This window comes from Salminus brasiliensis, chromosome 9, assembly GCF_030463535.1.
Source record: "Salminus brasiliensis chromosome 9, fSalBra1.hap2, whole genome shotgun sequence".
In the NCBI taxonomy this organism is placed as follows: domain Eukaryota; kingdom Metazoa; phylum Chordata; class Actinopteri; order Characiformes; family Bryconidae; genus Salminus; species Salminus brasiliensis.
The window spans coordinates 40262241-40280596 of record NC_132886.1 but is presented as its reverse complement, the minus strand read 5'-3'; the positions used below and the strand labels follow the sequence as shown (position 1 = coordinate 40280596).

Here is an 18356-nt window from a genome sequence, read left to right as displayed (position 1 = left end):
AAGTGGCCAGTGAGTGGAAGTACAAGGTAGGTGTTTCCAATAAAGTGGCCAGTGAGTGGAAGCAGAGTAGGTGTTTCCAATAAAGTGGCCAGTGAGTGGAAGTACAAGGTAGGTGTTTCTAATAAAGTGGCCAGTGAGTGGAAGTACAAGGTAGGTGTTTCCAATAAAGTGGCCAGTGAGTGGAAGCTGAGTAGGTGTTTTCAATAAAGTGGCCAGTGAGTGGAAGTACAAGGTAGGTGTTTCTAATAAAGTGGCCAGTGCATTTAAGCACAATGTAGGTGTTTCCAATAAACTGGGCAGTGCATTAAAGCACAGTGTAGCCATTTCCAATAAAGTGGCCAGTGAACTGAAGCAAAAGGTAGGTGTTTCCAATAAAGTGGCCAGTGAGTTGAAGTACTAAGTAGGTGTTTCCAATAAAGTGGCCAGTATGTATAAATACCTTTTATCACTTGCAGTACTTGCACTTCTTCGTGCTGATTCGCAGCTGTGCTTCTGTCAGGAGATACAGCGTGTTTTCTTAGCACCTTATCTTCACAATGACCCGAGCGCTGTCTCTCTCTCCACTTCCTGCGGGCTGTCAGGGAGAGGGAGAGGGAGCGTGAGTGTGGTGTCTGGCAGCTGCACGCCTCGCCGGCTCGCTCTGTCTGCCCCCGGAGGATTAGATTATATATCCTACGCCTCTGCTGTCAAAGCGGCCTCCTTAAGCCCTGGAAGTTTGGTGTTTTTCCCACATTCTCTCTGGTTATTTTGGGGCTGTTGGTACAGAGAGAGAGAGAGAGAGAGAGAGAGATGGAGAGAGAGAGAGCACCACTTGATGGCCTGAACTGAACCAAATGGTGCTTATGTGAAATTCTGCAGTGGCTAAAATGTTTAAAAGGTAGAAGCTCAAACAGTTTCCTGACCTTGACCTCCACTCACTGGCCACTTTATTAGAAACCCCTGCCTTGTGCATCTTCCACCCACTGCATCTTCCACTTTATTAACTATACTGTACTACATACAGCTTGTTAATGACACTGTCCAATCACTTCCAATATCATATCAACCATGAGGCAACACCCTACTAACCACCTTTGATGTGGTAGCAACCGCTTCGCAACACCCTAGCAACAACATAAAAAACCATAGCAACGACCTTGCAATGCCTTGCCAACATCAGTAATCACCTATTAACCCCCAAAATACCATGGCGATCATCAAGCAACACCCTTGAAGCACCCTAGCAACACCAGGCGATTGCTGAAGTTGCGCAATCCCTCTTTCTTTTAAAAGTGTATTAAGAAAATACATAGAACATATTTTAATAAGCTCTTACCTAACTGTGTGTCCAAATGTTTGTGGACACCCCTTCTTATGAACACATTCAGCTACTATAAGCTGCTCCTATCGCTGACTCTGTAGAGAAGTACTGCCAATAGAATAGGACTCTATAGGGCACATAAACATAAACCTATTGGCACCATGCTGCCTAATGCCAGGAGTGGGTTAGAGGGGTATTAAGCCCCCCAGAACTGAGCTCATAGCAATGTTCTTCCAAAATCTAGTAGAAAGCCTTCCCTGGACAGTAAAGGCAGTTACTCCAACAGCACAAGCAGAACTAACTCTTTTTAATACCCTTGATTTCACAAACAGAAACAATGAATGAGTGGGTGTCCCAATACTTTTGTCCATAAAGTGTCTATAAGGCATTGCACTCCCCCATCCCCCAAAACACACAGTAAACTAATCACTGGTGCAGTGTCTTTGGGTCTGATCACCTAGGTGAGTGAGGACCCAGCAAGTCTGCCTCCCATAATTCATCAAACCTCCTCATTTAAGGCTGGAGTCATTTTAACAGATCAGTTAATCAAACACCAGGGGAAGTCATTCATCTGGTGCTTGCTCTGGAACATCAGAGGAGACGAGGAGGAGACGTGTCACAGGGAGAGCGGCAGCAGAAATCCTCGCTGTCAGCTGTGGTGAATAATAAGTCACTGTCTCTCTCTCTCTCTCTCTATCTCTCTGTCTCGCTATCTCTCTGTCTCTCTCTCTGTCTCTCTCTCTCTCTCTCTCCCAGCGGAGTTCCTGTTCCTGCTGTGGGGCGTCTATCTGTGCTACGCCGTGCGAACCGTGCCCTCTGCATTCCACGAGCCGCGCTACATGGCGGTCGCCATCTATAACGAGCTCCTCATCTCTGCGATATTCCACATCATTAGGTGAGCTCAGAAAGCTGCTGATTTACCCAAACACCCAAACTCCCTCCCCAGGGAGGGAGGGGAGCCACAGAGGCTAATACAGCTAACAAGCTGCTGAAGCCTACACCAGTCAGCCATAACGTTAGCACTAAGACACTGTGTGACGGCTAGACGACTGGGTCCGAACATCTCCAGAACATCAACCAGGTCTTGTGGGGTGTTCCCTGGAATGCTGTGGTCAGTACCTACCAAACGTGCTCCAGGAATCGACAACCTGTGAACCGGCGACAGGGCCCAGGACGCCCAAGACTCACTGATGCTCATTTAAGGGACTTAAAGGACTTGCTGATGACGTGGGTCTTGGTGCCAGATACCACAGAAATACACCTTCAGAGGTCTCGTGGAGTCCATGCCTCGAATGGTCAGACATGTTTTGGCGGCACAAGAGGGACCTATTCAATATTAGGCAGGTGGTGTTAATTAACTGCACGCCTAAAACTCCTCCCATTCCCCCATGGCGATGACCACATCCTGACTGCTAGCATAGTGCTGTTTGGCCCACCCTCAGAAATTCACCTGAGTGCTTCTTATTTGAATAGGTCCTCCTACCTTCAAGACGCATCCTCAGAAGGCGGTTTTCCTAGCCTTTAGGGTAAGGTTGGGACCCTTAAGTGACTGGAGCTCCCTCTGCTGCCCCCAATCACAGTCCTCCAGTCATTGATCCTATAAAAAGGAGGTGTGAGAGAGAGAGAGAGAGAGAGAGAGAGAGAGAGAGAGAGAGACACACACTGAAACCCAGCGTTTATAATGATCAGTGTCAGTGTAAGTCAATGGGGGTCAATGGTTCTCTCTCGGATTGCATGGGATTAATCCATTATGAATACAATCAGAGCAAATTACCATCTGTTCAGGCGGTAATGAGGTTGAGATACTTGTTTATGATACTTGTTTGCATTTATTTTTAACAAATCTGATATATATCAGTGTTTCCACTTACTGGCCACTTTATTGGAAAAGCCTACATTGTGCTTTAATGCACTGGCCACTTTATTGGAAAAACCTACATTGTGCTTTAATGCACTGGCCACTTTATTGGAAAAGCCTACATTGTGATTTTAACGCACTGGCCACTTTATTGGAAATGCATACATTGTGATTTTAACGCACTGGCCACTTTATTGGAAATGCATACATTGTGATTTTAACGCACTGGCCACTTTATTGGAAATGCCTACATTGTGCTTTAATGCACTGGCCACTTTATTGGAAATGCCTACATTGTGATTTTAACGCACTGGCCACTTTATTGGAAATGCCTACATTGTGCTTTAATGCACTGGCCACTTTATTGGAAATGCCTACATTGTGCTTTAATGCACTGGCCACTTTATTGGAAATGCATACATTGTGATTTTAACGCACTGGCCACTTTATTGGAAAAGCCTACATTGTGATTTTAATGCACTGGCCACTTTATTGGAAAAGCCTACATTGTGATTTAATGCACTGGCCACTTTATTGGAAATGCATACATTGTGATTTTAACGCACTGGCCACTTTATTGGAAATGCCTACATTGTGCTTTAATGCACTGGCCACTTTATTGGAAATGCCTACATTGTGCTTTAATGCACTGGCCACTTTATTGGAAATGCATACATTGTGATTTTAACGCACTGGCCACTTTATTGGAAAAGCCTACATTGTGATTTTAATGCACTGGCCACTTTATTGGAAAAGCCTACATTGTGATTTAATGCACTGGCCACTTTATTGGAAATGCCTACATTGTGCTTTTAACGCACTGGCCACTTTATTGGAAAAACCTACATTGTGATTTAATGCACTGGCCACTTTATTGGAAATGCCTACATTGTGATTTTAACGCACTGGCCACTTTATTGGAAATGCATACATTGTGATTTTAATGCACTGGCCACTTTATTGGAAAAGCCTACATTGTGATTTTAATGCACTGGCCACTTTATTGGAAAAGCCTACATTGTGATTTTAATGCACTGGCCACTTTATTGGAAAAGCCTACATAGTGATTTAATGCACTGGCCACTTTATTGGAAATGCCTACATTGTGCTTTAACGCACTGGCCACTTTATTGGAAAAGCCTACATTGTGATTTTAATGCACTGGCCACTTTATTGGAAAAGCCTACATAGTGATTTAATGCACTGGCCACTTTATTGGAAATGCATACATTGTGATTTTAATGCACTGGCCACTTTATTGGAAAAGCCTACATAGTGATTTAATGCACTGGCCACTTTATTGGAAAAACCTACATTGTGATTTTAACGCACTGGCCACTTTATTGGAAAAACCTACATTGTGATTTTAATGCACTGGCCACTTTATTGGAAATGCCTACATTGTGATTTAATGCACTGGCCACTTTATTGGAAATGCATACATTGTGATTTTAATGCACTGGCCACTTTATTGGAAATGCCTACATAGTGATTTAATGCACTGGCCACTTTATTGGAAAAACCTACATTGTGATTTTAACGCACTGGCCACTTTATTGGAAAAACCTACATTGTGATTTTAATGCACTGGCCACTTTATTGGAAATGCCTACATTGTGATTTAATGCACTGGCCACTTTATTGGAAATGCCTACATTGTGATTTTAACGCACTGGCCACTTTATTGGAAAAGCCTACATTGTGATTTAATGCACTGGCCACTTTATTGGAAATGCCTACATTGTGATTTTAACGCACTGGCCACTTTATTGGAAATGCCTACATTGTGATTTTAACGCACTGGCCACTTTATTGGAAAAGCCTACATTGTGATTTTAATGCACTGGCCACTTTATTGGAAATGCCTACATTGTGATTTTAACGCACTGGCCACTTTATTGGAAATGCCTACATTGTGATTTAATGCACTGGCCACTTTATTGGAAAAACCTACATTGTGATTTAATGCACTGGCCACTTTATTGGAAAAGCCTACATTGTGATTTTAATGCACTGGCCACTTTATTCAGATATAATATAATATAATACAATATAATATAATATAATATTACTCAACTGATTCTGAATTCTGATTGGCTAAGGGATAGAACTAGGTGGTTTGAACAAAAATATGTATCACTGCTTTTTTAAAGATTTTTTAAAGATTTTTTTTAAAGAGTTTTACGCTGTATCACAGTAGCTATATCTATTAATTTGTATATTATTTATTTAAAACCAGACTCCTATTAGAAACAGCAGGCCTGTCTTCACAGGTAAACAGTGGCTTACTGTACCACTAATACACATATTTAACCCCTATAAAAGTATAAATAAGGTATTTTTAGTTAAATAGTAACTAAATTAGAGAGATAAATCTGTCAGTGCTGCATTGCTTTAAATAGAGCTTTTTAAAGGTCATGAACTGGATTAAACTGAACTTTAGAAAGGAAACACGAGCGAGTGTGAAGTCCAGTGTTACCTCAGGAGGGTCTCCAGCCTCTCAGCGTCCCTGCAGCGCGAGCGGCTTGACTTTTAATCAGGCAGGCGTGAAAACAGCCCGGGGGTCCTTAGGGGGAGCGTTTGTGTGCTAGCCTACTGTCGCTAGCAACACGATGCTAAGCGTCTGCGGTGTGTTTGGGGTGCGTTTAAATTACGCAGCGGTAAATTTCGTTCTGCACTTTTTTGTTGCATAGCGGCATCACGTCCTGTAATAGTGACGGTAATACAGCCATTCCGCCCAGCTCTACTGAGGCATGCTCTCGGACTGGAAATATAATAAAATCTGTATTAAAAAAACTAAAATCTGTATTAATGACACAAATGACTCAATAAAAAATATTACAAATAAATAATAGTAATAATTTATTATTATTATTATTATTATTATTATTATTGGGTTCGTTTCACACCAATAGAACAAACAGATCCCGTCGTCTTGCCCCTACCAGAATTAGCACCCTCTGGCTTTGGGGAGCTGAACTAGACAACAAAAAACGTTATAATGTTAATAATAATAATAATAATAATAATAATAATAACTATTATTATTATTATATATGTTCTATCTGGCTTCATGTAGCTATATATATAACTTCACACCAATAGAACAAGCAGACCCCTTCTTACCACCAGAATTAGCGCCCTCTGGCTTTGGGAGCTGAACTAGACAACTGGGTCAGAACATCTCCAGAACATCAGGCAGGTCTTGGGGGGTGTTCCCGGTACACAGTGGTCAGTACCAATCCCACATACTCCAAGAAACGACAACCAGTGAATGCAAATTATTAAAAAACATTATAATGTTTATTATTATTATTATTATTGGGTTCATTTCAATAGAACAAGCAGATCCCTTCTTCCTGCCTCTGCCAGAATTAGGCTTTTAGGAGCTGAACTGCAGGAAAAACCCACTTCAAAAAGTACAAACAATAACAAACAGGTCGGGTTCGTCTGTAATCTGCGAGTGAGTTCATCTAGCACTTCAGTTATGAAAGGCTTTGTGAATTTCTTGTAAATTAACTAAACTTAAGAACTAGTTAACATGATAGTTAGTGTTAGAAAGCTTATAGAAGCTCAAAGGTCACTGAAACCTTCTTCTGGGCTGCGAAAGCCAGACGTTTGGTTTGCCTTAAGCATTTCTTAAGAGGGGGTGAAGAGAGCTCCCATCAGCTAAATGACTTGTGTCACCGGGACAGTGGAGATAAGCCATCTGAACGGAGGTGAATAAAATATCCCCGCTCCAGACAGCTCGTGAATAAATCTGCCAAGGCTTAAAATAACCTCCTTTTGCCCTCTTCATGTCTCGCTCGGAGTCTCCTGGCCTTGGTACTCCACTTCTGCTGCTCCTCAATGCCCCCTTTTTGACCACGGACCACGTTGTGTCCGTTCAGGTCGTGTCGTCAAGGGATCAGCATCCGTCCCTCACGCGCGCGCCGCCGTCGTACCGTAGGCAGACAAACAAACCACTATCTGTGTTCTTTGAAGGGTTCGTGGACCAGGAACAATGGCTTCTGCAGCGCGAGTGGGTTTCTGGCAGCAGCTGCTGCCTTCCCTACCCTCTCGGCTTTCGCAGCATGGCTACAGCTCCTGCTGGTGCGGAGAGATAAGCTTGATGTTTGTCTGAAGAGGCGGCGATGCTGGGTTTCGACACTCCGCCAAATCAGCCCCTGAATGACTAATGATCTTAATAAGGCAGGGTCTTGTTATTCTGGGCCAGCACAGACAAGCAGGAGTGTCCTCCATGGCACCTTGAGCATCATCTCGGGCCCTGAGCTGAGCCCGGCTAAATAAAGGCATCTTAAAGAGGCTCTTTAACGGCAATCACATTTCAGTTAGGTAGTTTTTAATTGATCGCTCATTAGCAACGTGGCGCTTTGCCGCGGACAGCGTAGGGAACCAGTGCTGGCGGTTGCTGGAAGGCAACATTATCAAGCAGGCTTGATCAGGCGTCATCTCTCTGGTCTTCTTTGCAGATTCACCCTGGCTCCCGGGCTGCACCCAGACTGGATGCTCATGCTATTTTTTGTCCATACGCATTTGACGGTGACTGTGACTCTCGGATTGCTGCTCGTCCCGAAGGTGATTTCTTTGTACACTACAGGTCCAAATGTTTGTGGACACCCTTTAACACACAGCTTGTCGAGTCCCTGTAGAGAAGTACTGCCAATAGAATTCAACTCTCTGCAAGAGCAGATAAACATCAACCTGCTAGCACCATGCCACCTAATGCCAGGTGTGGGCTAGAGGGGTGTAAAGCCCCCCAGCATTGAGCTATGGAGCAGTGGAAGAATTATGTTGTTTTCTCGAATGATGAATATTGGTGCTCCATCCAGTACTTTTAGGACGAGCTCGGGTGGTGATCATCCTCACATCCAACATCCGGACCTAACCAATACTGTTTTGTCGCTGAATGCAATCAAATCCTCACAGCAATGCTGCTCCAACATTTAGTAGAAAGTCTTCTTCCCTGGACAGTAGAGACAGTTACTCGAACAAAAGCAGGACACCCTTGATTTCAGAAGACACCATGACTGAGCAGGCATCCCAATACTTTTGTCCATATAGAAAAGTATATTATATTGAATATATATTCAGAAAAGTACCATTCAGAATTGGGTAATGACCTCGTTATGGCTGCTTGCAGGCTCTGACTATACGAACTACGCTGGGTGAAGTACTGCTAAGAATGCTATTACATTACATTGGTAATATTACTGTTACACACAAGCATACAGTATTTTATTTGCGTCATAAAACTACATGGAAACCGGGATTCTGTCTTTGAAACTGGGATTCTATCATCAGTTCATGCTAGCTAGATAACCCAGGCTTTTAAAATGAGTGGTTCACTGATAGCTATATCTATATATATTGGCTAACAGGATCACAACGCTCATATTACAAGCTTGTGTTAGCAATGGCCCCCTGTACTAGCTAGCATACATAATGCCCATGCGAGCGTAACTGATGCCTTTGCTAGTTTAATTAACGTCTTTGCTTCAGTGGTCTAATGTGTAGGTTTTGTAGGTTATAAGTGGCTATAATGAAAGCATATAACTGAGCTAGCATTATCTTGTCTGTTGCTTGACCAACTTTCTTCGAATTACTTACGAATGTCAAGCCAGAGGCGACAGTGGCAGGGAAAAACTCCCTCAGGGCTGGAGGAAGGAACCTTGGGTGGAACCAAAACTCCCAAGTGGGAGCCATCCACCTGCGATCAGAACTGCTTATGAATTATTGATAGAAAATAACTATCACCAAGACTGTTCTTCTGATCAGGGGTGCTGATATCATCATAATACTTATAATATAATATGATAGCAAACAGTGTGAGTCCATGTAAACTTCAACATAGTTGGCAGGAGGGTGGGCAGCTGGTCTGACGCGAATGGCAGGGGAGCCCGGCAGTTAGCCTGGTAGGTGGGTGGGCAGCTGGTCTGAAGCAGGTGGCAGGGGAGCCTGGCAGTGAGTTGTTCATTACTCATGTTCACAAACTGGGTCTAGCTGAAAGCATTAGCTGCTCAAGCTTTTGGCAAGACGCTGGGGCATTATGGGTATTGTAGTGCCTTTAGTGAATTGGCGTGGCGTGTCCAGTAGTTCTGCTGAGCGCTGTGAATTTAGTGGGCCACAGCAACATTTAACAAGAGCTTGTGCCCCAGTAAATTGGGACCAACGATGCCCCCGGCAAATTGCCCTACTTATGGATGTAATTTGTCAAAAAATAAATAAAAAGAATCCTTCAAACAGCCATAAACAGGCCAGGACCAGCCATAATTTGTTGCCATGTGTTGAGATGTAAAGTTCAGCAAAGGTGTGTTTCCCTTGCAGTTTCTGTTCACTGGGACTCACATGCAGGATGACATTGCTACCGAGGCCTATGAAGACGAGCTGGACATGGGCCGGTCCGGTTCTTACTTGAACAGCAGCATAACTTCCGCCTGGAGTGAACACAGTTTGGATCCTGAAGACATACGAGTGAGCCTCTTCCTCTGCTCTTTCATGTTTATTTTCAGTGATTTACTAAGGTATATTTAATGGGGGAAAAGGAAACCCCAATGAGGACACAATTCAGAGTAAATTTCAGCGTTAAAATCAGGGACGAAACCTGAAACCTGAAACCCACTTATAGTGCATGATCTACCTAATTGCTTCAAATGGTTCATTTTTTTTTGCATAGGAGGAATTAAAGAAGCTCTATGCCCAGCTAGAGGTCTATAAGCGAAAGAAGATGCTGGCCAATAACCCTCATCTCCAGAAAAAGCGAAGTTCCAAAAAAGGCATCGGGCGTTCGCTCATGAGGCGAATCACCGAAATACCAGAGACAGTGAGCCGCCAGTACAGTCGCGAGGACAGGGACGGAAGTGAACACGGCAGCAATCGCAGTACCTTGCGGAGAAACCCATTTGAGCCTTCCCACGGCGGGAAGTCAAGGGAGGACTCTCTGAAGAGCAGGGTGTTCTCCTTAAAGAGGTCCCATAGCTATGACCATTCGCACGACCAGGTGGAAAGCGCAAATGGAGGTCCCGCAGACAAACTGGAGAATTCGACCACCGAGTCGTCTCTTTTGGACACCCTGATGGGCAGAAAGTCTGCAAAGAAAAATCCTGAGGTGCAAAAAGTTGAGCCTGCTGAATCCGCCGAGTCGGTCCCCCTGGTGTGCAAGTCTGCAAGTGCACACAACCTGGCAGCAGACAAGAAGCCTGTCCACCTTCGGACCTCAATGCTACAGAAGTCTCTGAGCGTCATTGCCAGCGCCAGGGAGAGGACACTGGGGCTTGCGGGGAAGACCCACAGCGTTGAGGATGCCAGCAAAAAGGGTCTCAAAGCCAGAGACACCAGGATGCTCTCAGGGGTCGACGAATCCCCTGAATGTTTCCCTAAGATGATCATCAGCCAGTCTGTAGAGTACACCAAGACCCCAAGCAAAATGGGCATCATGAAGCAGCAAGTGAGCGGTAGTCAGCCTTCCATTTGCTCTGAGCCAGGCAGGAGCAGGGATCTGTACGACCTTTCCGAGGTTTGCCCGTGGGAAATGGAGGACCTGCCCACTCCATCAGAGGGGAAAGCCCAAAAGCATGTTTCCATTGCACCAAGTGAGACTAACACAATCCACGGGAGCAGCTCCAAAAGTGGACGGTCTCAGCACAAACAAAGGGCGGCGGTCCAATCTCCGTCAAACCGCCGCCGCTCCAGGGACAAGGGTAGCACAAGGGAGGAAGAGAGCGACAAGCATGAAGGACGAAAGCCCAAGTCACCCCTTAAACTGACTGCCCACAAAGCAGACATGTGCCCTTGGGAATATGAGGATCCCACTGCCAAAGGAACGGAGACTGAGATGATCGGCCGCAAGAAAAGTGTTACTCCCACGAATGGAAATCCCAAGATCCTCCTTTCGGACCTTTCCAGGTCAACTGGAAGTCTCCTGCAGCCTCCAGCACTCATGGTGGAGATCTGCCCTTGGGACTACGACCAGCCTCCTTCCCCCAACCAGGAGAAGACCTCCAGCCCCACACACTATTCAAAGAGAAGGGACTCCAACGCGAGACGGAAAGGCTCCTGCTCGTCGAAGGGGAAGGGGAAAGACAAAGAGGAGGATAAACAGAGATCCAAAAGCAGGGAGCCCAGAAGTTCTTCGAGCAAACATTCAGAGAAACGCCGCATCAGCCAAACATCAGATAGCAGCCAGGTTTCCGTGACAGCGTCCGGTAGGAGGAGGAGCTCCACAAAGGAGGTTGGGATCACTGACAGTAAACGTGCTGAGGCATGCCCTTGGGAAACAGAGTGCGTGCCAAGTGTCACCTCAAAGGACAAGCACTCCTCAGCCAGGGGCAACCACACAACTTCTCAAGCCACGACAGCAGCAGCAGCGGCAGCAGCAGCAGCCAGTAAACTCAACATAGCTGATGTATGTCCGTGGGATTTCGATGACAAGTCGTTAGGGAACCATGCATGACACGTTTGCTCACGTTGACGTTTGTTTTTTTGGGGTTTTTTTTTTGGAAAAGAACAGCTGATTTTTACTCACAGTGTTAAAAGCTCTCCAGACCGAGTTCCTGGGATGACTGAAGGGGTCGTGGATGCGGAGGAATTGCCTTACGTTAACTCCTGTGTGAAAACGTGCTTAAATATGTTTGTCATTTTTAGGAACATGTTGCATCCTGAAGACTTAACACCACAGCCTAATTCACTGGCTCTTTGTTTACATGCACTTTAAGACACACAGATGGGAAAACGCCACCTTGGATAAATGACGCAAGGGTTCAGAGCAACTTTCATTTTACAGGAAAGAGTTTTGGAGATGTTGGAGACGTGTATGTTTGGGAAACTTGACTTGAGCTTAAACACTGGCTACAGCATGAGTTCACCGTTTTTAAACTAGGGCTGTTTGTTGTGGGGGCGCAAGATCACCTCAAATCAGTATCAGGATTGATTGAACATTTTACCTCGACGGCGATTAATGAGCGATTATGTAAGCTGCTTGAGTTGCTCACTCGGCTCGGAGTTTGAGTTCTCCTCCATGTCACAGACAGGAGGAGACGGAGTCATGTGAGTACACGCATTGAAATAATCGAAATAATCAAATCCGAGGCTCTGGAAGTCAGTTTTGATTCATTTTTTATTAATTGTCCAGCCCTAGCTGTTCGATTCCAGAAATGTTGAAGTTGACTCTGAATCTGATTCCCTGTAATGAGAACTGATGGAGAAGGTTCAACCATCTCAATCCCATTTAAATCCAGAAATCAAGACAAATCTCGCAAATTAAAGATTACACCATTGATTGATGGTATGAATAACAAGGGATCTGGTCATATCATCTTCAAATAGTCTCATATGTTGTTCCTGTCCAGGCATAAAATGAGCCACCTTGTGTGTTTACTTCAGGCTCCTGCAGATGGCGCTGCATGAGGATGATGGGGCTATAAATACCTACAGGGTGTGACAGGGCTCAGGCGTTAAGAAGAGATGGTGAAGTGCAGTGAGGGTCTCATTGGATGTGTGGAAAATGCAGTTAATGATTGGCTAAAAGGAGTGACTGCCGTTGGGCGTGGCTAAAGACCATCGAGTGAAGGAAGTAGTTGAATCTGCAGGTGTATAGAAGCTTACGGTCATATGGGGGCAGTGGTGGCTCAGCGGTTAGAGGGTTCGATTCCCGGGCTTGGCAAGCTGCCACTGTTGGGCCCTTGAGCAAGGCCCTTTACACCTTTCTGCTCCCCGGGTGCTGGAGTTGGCTGCCCACCGCTCTGGGTGTGTGTGTACTCACTGCCCCTAGCTCACTAGTGTGTGTGTGTGTGTGTGTGTGTGTTCACTACCACAGATGGGTTAAATGCAGAGGACACATTACGCTGTACAAATATGTGCACCTTTACCTTTATATGGGTCTACCAGCTACCACTATGGTCTCTGGACATGCCCAAATGCAGTCACTCCTCAACAATCATTAGCTTATCATTAACTGCATTTGCTTTTTGATCCAATTTCCACATATCTGACGAGACCATCACTGACCTGTACCTCATCTTCTCAACGTCTGAGCCCTGTCACACTCCATAGGAATTCATAGCCTCATTATCCTCGTGCAGCACCATCTACAGGAGCCTGAAGTTACTACCACCTTCAACGCGCAAGATGACAAATTTCTCATCCAGGGAGCTTATTTTAGTTTTCCATTCTGTCCAAAGTAAAACACAGCCAGTTTAGCGGCCCGCCCAGTGTGGAAGGGCACAATTTCTCGACAAATGTTACCTGTGTGGAACCAGTTCACTCTTTTTGGAATCGAATTCAAGCCCTACTTGAAACTGACTTAAGATACCTTAAATCAGTAGGTCATCAACTCTGGACCTTGCCTGCAGTTTCTGGCCCTGGATTGTGCAATTCCTGTGAATTGGTATGGTACTAGGTGGCCAGTCAGTCACCTCAACAGTCCACAAACACCAGTGATTAGAAATTCCGGGACCTGGAATTGAGAAACTGGATTCAAGGTCTGGAGTTGAAGAGTCCGTCTTTGTGGTCTCGTAGAGTCACCGCTTTGTTGTCGTAAAATCACAGAGTGCACTTTTAAATGTAAAGCTCCTGCTATAGCAAGCAAGCGGATGCCACAAACTATGGGATGTTCATGGTCATGGATAGTCTCAAGAACAATCCAGTCCCCAACCCAATTTACTGGACACTAGAATTGCACTAAAATGAAGAATAATGTAATATGTTGAGCACAGTTTCCTTTTTTTGTGGTACGAACCAATGACTATGGAAAAAACATGGACAGCGCATCGCCTTTCAAAAGTGAAGCCACCAAAGGTGTAGCTCCACCCACCCCCATATGTTTCCTAAGTGGTCTTTCCATCTCCAGCATCTAATTCAACAGCTAGTTCTTCTTGTGCTAATATTAGCCTATTTATTACTTTCCCCCAGAAACCAGTTTTTAACTTAACTTCTGCTAATTTGCAAGAAGGCGGGGCTACACTTAGCAATGAAGTGATTGACAGCCTCGTCTGGAAGAGACTACTCATCTGCAGGACCTTTCTGTTTACATGGTGTAGCTGCAAGCCGAGCTAATACCGAGCTTGGGGTCCTATCTTACACCTTGCGCCAGGCTCATCACGATGCTCACTGCTATCTTACCCCCCCTTACCCCACCAACAGTCTATTTTCACGCCTTCCATCTGCATCACTTAAACAGCAGCGCTGCTTGTAAATATATCTACGCCGATGGGCGCTGTGGTCTCGAAATGCGAAACAAGGTGTGCTCAGGCCCATTTCTGGCGTACTGATATATATCTCGACAGCAGAAAACGACCTAGACAGACGTTCGTCAGCAGTCAGACGCTCGTTCGTTGCTATCTTGGCAGTGAATTGTCAACACAGGCGGGTGCAGCCCGACGCTCGTACACCCCCCACCCCCATGCTTTACACCACTGAAATAGCAACCCGCCAAAGTCAGTCAGACCGCACCTGGCTCTTAAAGGGAACGGTGAGAAGTGCTGATTGGTTTATTACTGCACGTTACGCCCCAAAAAAAAAAAAAAAAAAAAAAAAAAAAAAAAAAAAAAAAACACACCCCTGATTAATTAATAAACTCAGTACATGCCTTTTGAACGTTTTGAGCCGTGCAAGGCGAACTTTTCCCATCGCTACGGTAGCAAAGACACACCGACACCTAAATCAAGCTGCACGGCGCGCTCTGTAGTTCCTTAAAGGCTCGCCAAAAGATCGCTAACATAGGGCCCTTATTCTGGGAGAAGGGGCGGGCCTACCAAATGAGAAGGGGCTTCTGGCTCTGCCTCTAGTCTCTACTGCAAAGACTTTGGGTGCAAATTGGACATGACGGACAGTTTTGGCTTTTTTTTTTTAATACAGTGGAAGGGAGTGGCACCACGGCGTCTACATTTTTTTTGTTTGTTTTTTCTTAACAGTCATTGGTACGACTTATGACGATAATCCGGTAAAGGTATTTATCTTTCCAAAAGATTGGTATTCAAGCGTGGTAAATGTCTTGCCCTGGTCGATCTTGAAATGCATGGATGGAGACAAAATCAGTAAAATTCTTCTACCGTTCTGAATCCTCCCACTCGGGTCAGGACAAAGGCGGTTCAGTGGGAGAGCACTGCCTGTTTGTTGGGAACTGCATGGATGAGCTAGTCGTTGCGTTGTTGTTAATGCGGTCCTGGTTTCCCTTCCCCTCAGCACTGTCTACTCTGGTGTGGTGGTGTGGCGATGTGACTTTTGCGTCAGTATGAGCTACCGTAATAACACTTATTAACGACGTCACCCCGCTGGGCATTTAGTGAACGCTGCATCCTGTCAAATAATGCTTCAGTGGCTTCTGCATGACAGTGAACATAAGTAGGCCTTGTCCCTTCACCGCACACGCAGTCCCTGACCATTTGGACTCCTAACCCCACTGTTGTTGCGTTGTTGTAAGTGGTTGATCGTGAGCTGTTGCATCCAGCCTGGAACATTTCTACTGTAAATCTGAAGTGTGCCGTTCTGTGAAAGCATGTACATAAAATACAGCCAACCTGCAATAAACATTTCATGTTGCCATTTTAACAATGCGCCTGGTGACCCTTGTGACCTTTGCGACCCGCAGGCCTCCAGTCGGTCGTGGTGCTTCAGAATCAGGGGGATTTCACCTATTCTCTAAAGAAGCTACGTAAGGTTTTCCAGCATGGAGAAGAACCCTTTACCCTTTGCGGTCTGTGAGCCCTCCATCTTTTAAAGGTTCTTTAAAAGAAACATCTACATGAGGCCTTATTTTTTGGCCAGACTGCCTAGTGGACGGGTCTAGATGAGGCAATTTCGCTTACTGACTGCCTCTCGTTTGCCTAGAAGAGACATTTTCCAGCACTGACAGCCTGAGGACTACATTTAGCCACAAAGCTAACACGTTTCTGTGCTGCTGAGAGGAGCTGTAGTCTTAGGTGAGCTGAGGTTGGCTCTCCTTGCTGGAAATATTCTAGTAAAGGCAAGTGGAGCAAAAAAAACACACTGTGGCATTAATGTGTGTGTCAAAGCCAGTGACATCTCTACTGCGGCATTGGCAGCGTGCTGGCTGGATATCTTGCCCCGCATCACTACCGCCATATTAGCACTGCAATTACGCCATCATCACTATCGCTACGGCAGTAGCAACAGTACCTCACCGGTCGCCGTCCTTGCTCAGCATTGCGACTATGGTGTTTTCAGTGCTATTGCAGTATTAACAGCGCTACTGTGTCCAGTGCCGGCTTTGCCCACTCGCTACTGCGGCATTAGCGTTGCTACTGTGGTGTTAGCCTCACCATCATGACGTTAGCATCATTACTAGCTTATTAGCATTGCTACCGCAGCACTAGTCTCAAGCCATGTTGGTGAGGTCCTGGGCCCCTCACCTCTAAACACTAGTAAATATGGGGTCTACAGCTTAAGGCTCTGAGGGCAAGGCTGGAGTTCTTTACCAGGCAGGGTCACAGGAAATGCTACAGGAAACAGAATAGAGGTCATTTTAGGCCATAGAACCTTTTTCATAATAAAGATAGTGCAGATATTTGCTGAAATGTGATTAACCGTTCTATGCAGCCAATGGTGGCATGCAGATGGTTCTGTTATAGATCCGAAGAACCCTTAAAGAACCCTTTTAAGCGGGTAGAATATCGGGATATGATGCCTACTTTTATAGGGATTTGTCATTTGTTCATTAGGTGGAAGCACTTTGTGAGGGAGCTTTTAGAGCTTCAGACGTCTGCTTCCATTCAGCGTTTCACACCAAACCCACTCTGTACCTTAACCGCTTAATTATGCCTCCAAATATCCGTGGCGTTTCCCTTTAAAAGGCTTGCTGTGGCTTTCTGAAAAGGGGTTTACTGCAAAGCTGCAGGCCTCGGGCTGTGCGATCCCTCCACAGATTCACACACTCAGCCCTCAGAGTTCATTAAAGGCTACTTTAATGAGCTGCCAGAGTGCTACTATTTTTGTCCGTCATCCTCCTCCGAGCCGCTGTGGCAATTTGCCGCTTTGGCTTAAAGGCCCAAATCGTGGGCCGGAAATGTGACGGAGGATTCGGATTCAATAATTTCTGAAGAGTCTGCAAACACAGAACCGCAGCCGGGACTGTTTGTCTTGCTCATTTCTCCTCAGCGGCTTCTGCTCGTAGTTGTTTCTGCGTACTGCGCCCGTCTTCACTTCCTTTCCTCTCAAAACCATCATCAAGTACAGGCTCGTAGTCAGAAAATCATCCAGAAGCCTCAACCACTAATCTAATCTCAGATGTGATCAGACGTCCAGAGCGACGCCCACCTTTACCTTTATTACAGCGTCCAATATTTTAAGTATGTTTCCTCACCTCCTGCCCGAAATCCAGACCAAACCACCCCTAATCTGTTAAACATGGTGGTGGAGGTGCTCTAAAATCAGCAGATTTTTTCTATACTTCCCTTTTACGCTTTATACCATACAAGTCCTACCCATCACATTCAATGATGCTGAGGTCTGGACTCTGGACTGGTCAGCAGGAGCTGATTTATGTCGTTTCTCTGCTTGCTTTTCTCAGTAAGAGCTTACTGATCCACAGCATACCACCTTATCTGTTAAACGTGGTGGTGGGGGAGTTTTCCACACCTCCGAAAGTTCAGCATTAGAAGTCAGAAGACCATGTTTAGAGTACCTAAATGTTTAGAGGTCTAATGCGCTACTGGTCAGCCCACAGCTCAATGTCCTTTTAGACTCACAGTGCTGAGTCTTTAACTAATGGATGAACAAGGATGGATGAACACAATTCTGACAGAAGTGTCACAAATAAACACAGTAAATGCTAGTTTTGGGCCCTTTAACTGATACAGAACCTTCATATCCTGATTTACACAGTTCTTTAAAGAATCATCCACTGAAAGCTTTCCTAGGGAATCAAGGGGGGGGTTCTTCTAAAGCAGTATGAGGAGCGGTGCACAGAAGGAACCGCCTTTCAATCCAAAAGTAGGCCACCAGGCTGTACAGCCTGAGCTTCCATACAGCAGGGGGATGATTTGGCAGTTAGTATCTTCACAAAGCTGCAAAACGGTTGTGAAAGAGCTGGAGTCGTTACGCAAGCCTTTCTGACTGGCGTCCACGCAAGCAGGAGGGTGGGGTCGCAGCTGAAGCAGCTTCTGTATTAAAAATCTCTTCAGCAGATCTTTTGTGAAAGTGGAAAAGCTGAATGTGACAAACCAAATGAATCAGACAGGCCAG

The 18356-nt window shown here is 45.4% G+C and overlaps 1 protein-coding gene across 2 annotated transcripts in view; it reads left to right on the top strand.

Moving 5' to 3' along the window:
• The window catches only part of gpr158b (G protein-coupled receptor 158b), a 45896-nt gene extending 33299 nt beyond the window's left edge, over positions 1 to 12597 (top strand). For both annotated transcript variants that reach the window (XM_072688442.1, XM_072688441.1), the window contains exons 8-11: positions 2057 to 2195; positions 7631 to 7736; positions 9486 to 9632; positions 9835 to 12597. In XM_072688442.1, the coding sequence (XP_072544543.1) occupies positions 2057 to 2195; positions 7631 to 7736; positions 9486 to 9632; positions 9835 to 11610 (2168 nt within the window). In that variant the 3' untranslated portion in view covers positions 11611 to 12597. The remainder of the gene's footprint in view (positions 1 to 2056; positions 2196 to 7630; positions 7737 to 9485; positions 9633 to 9834) is intronic.
• The last annotated feature ends 5759 nt before the right edge of the window (positions 12598 to 18356 follow it).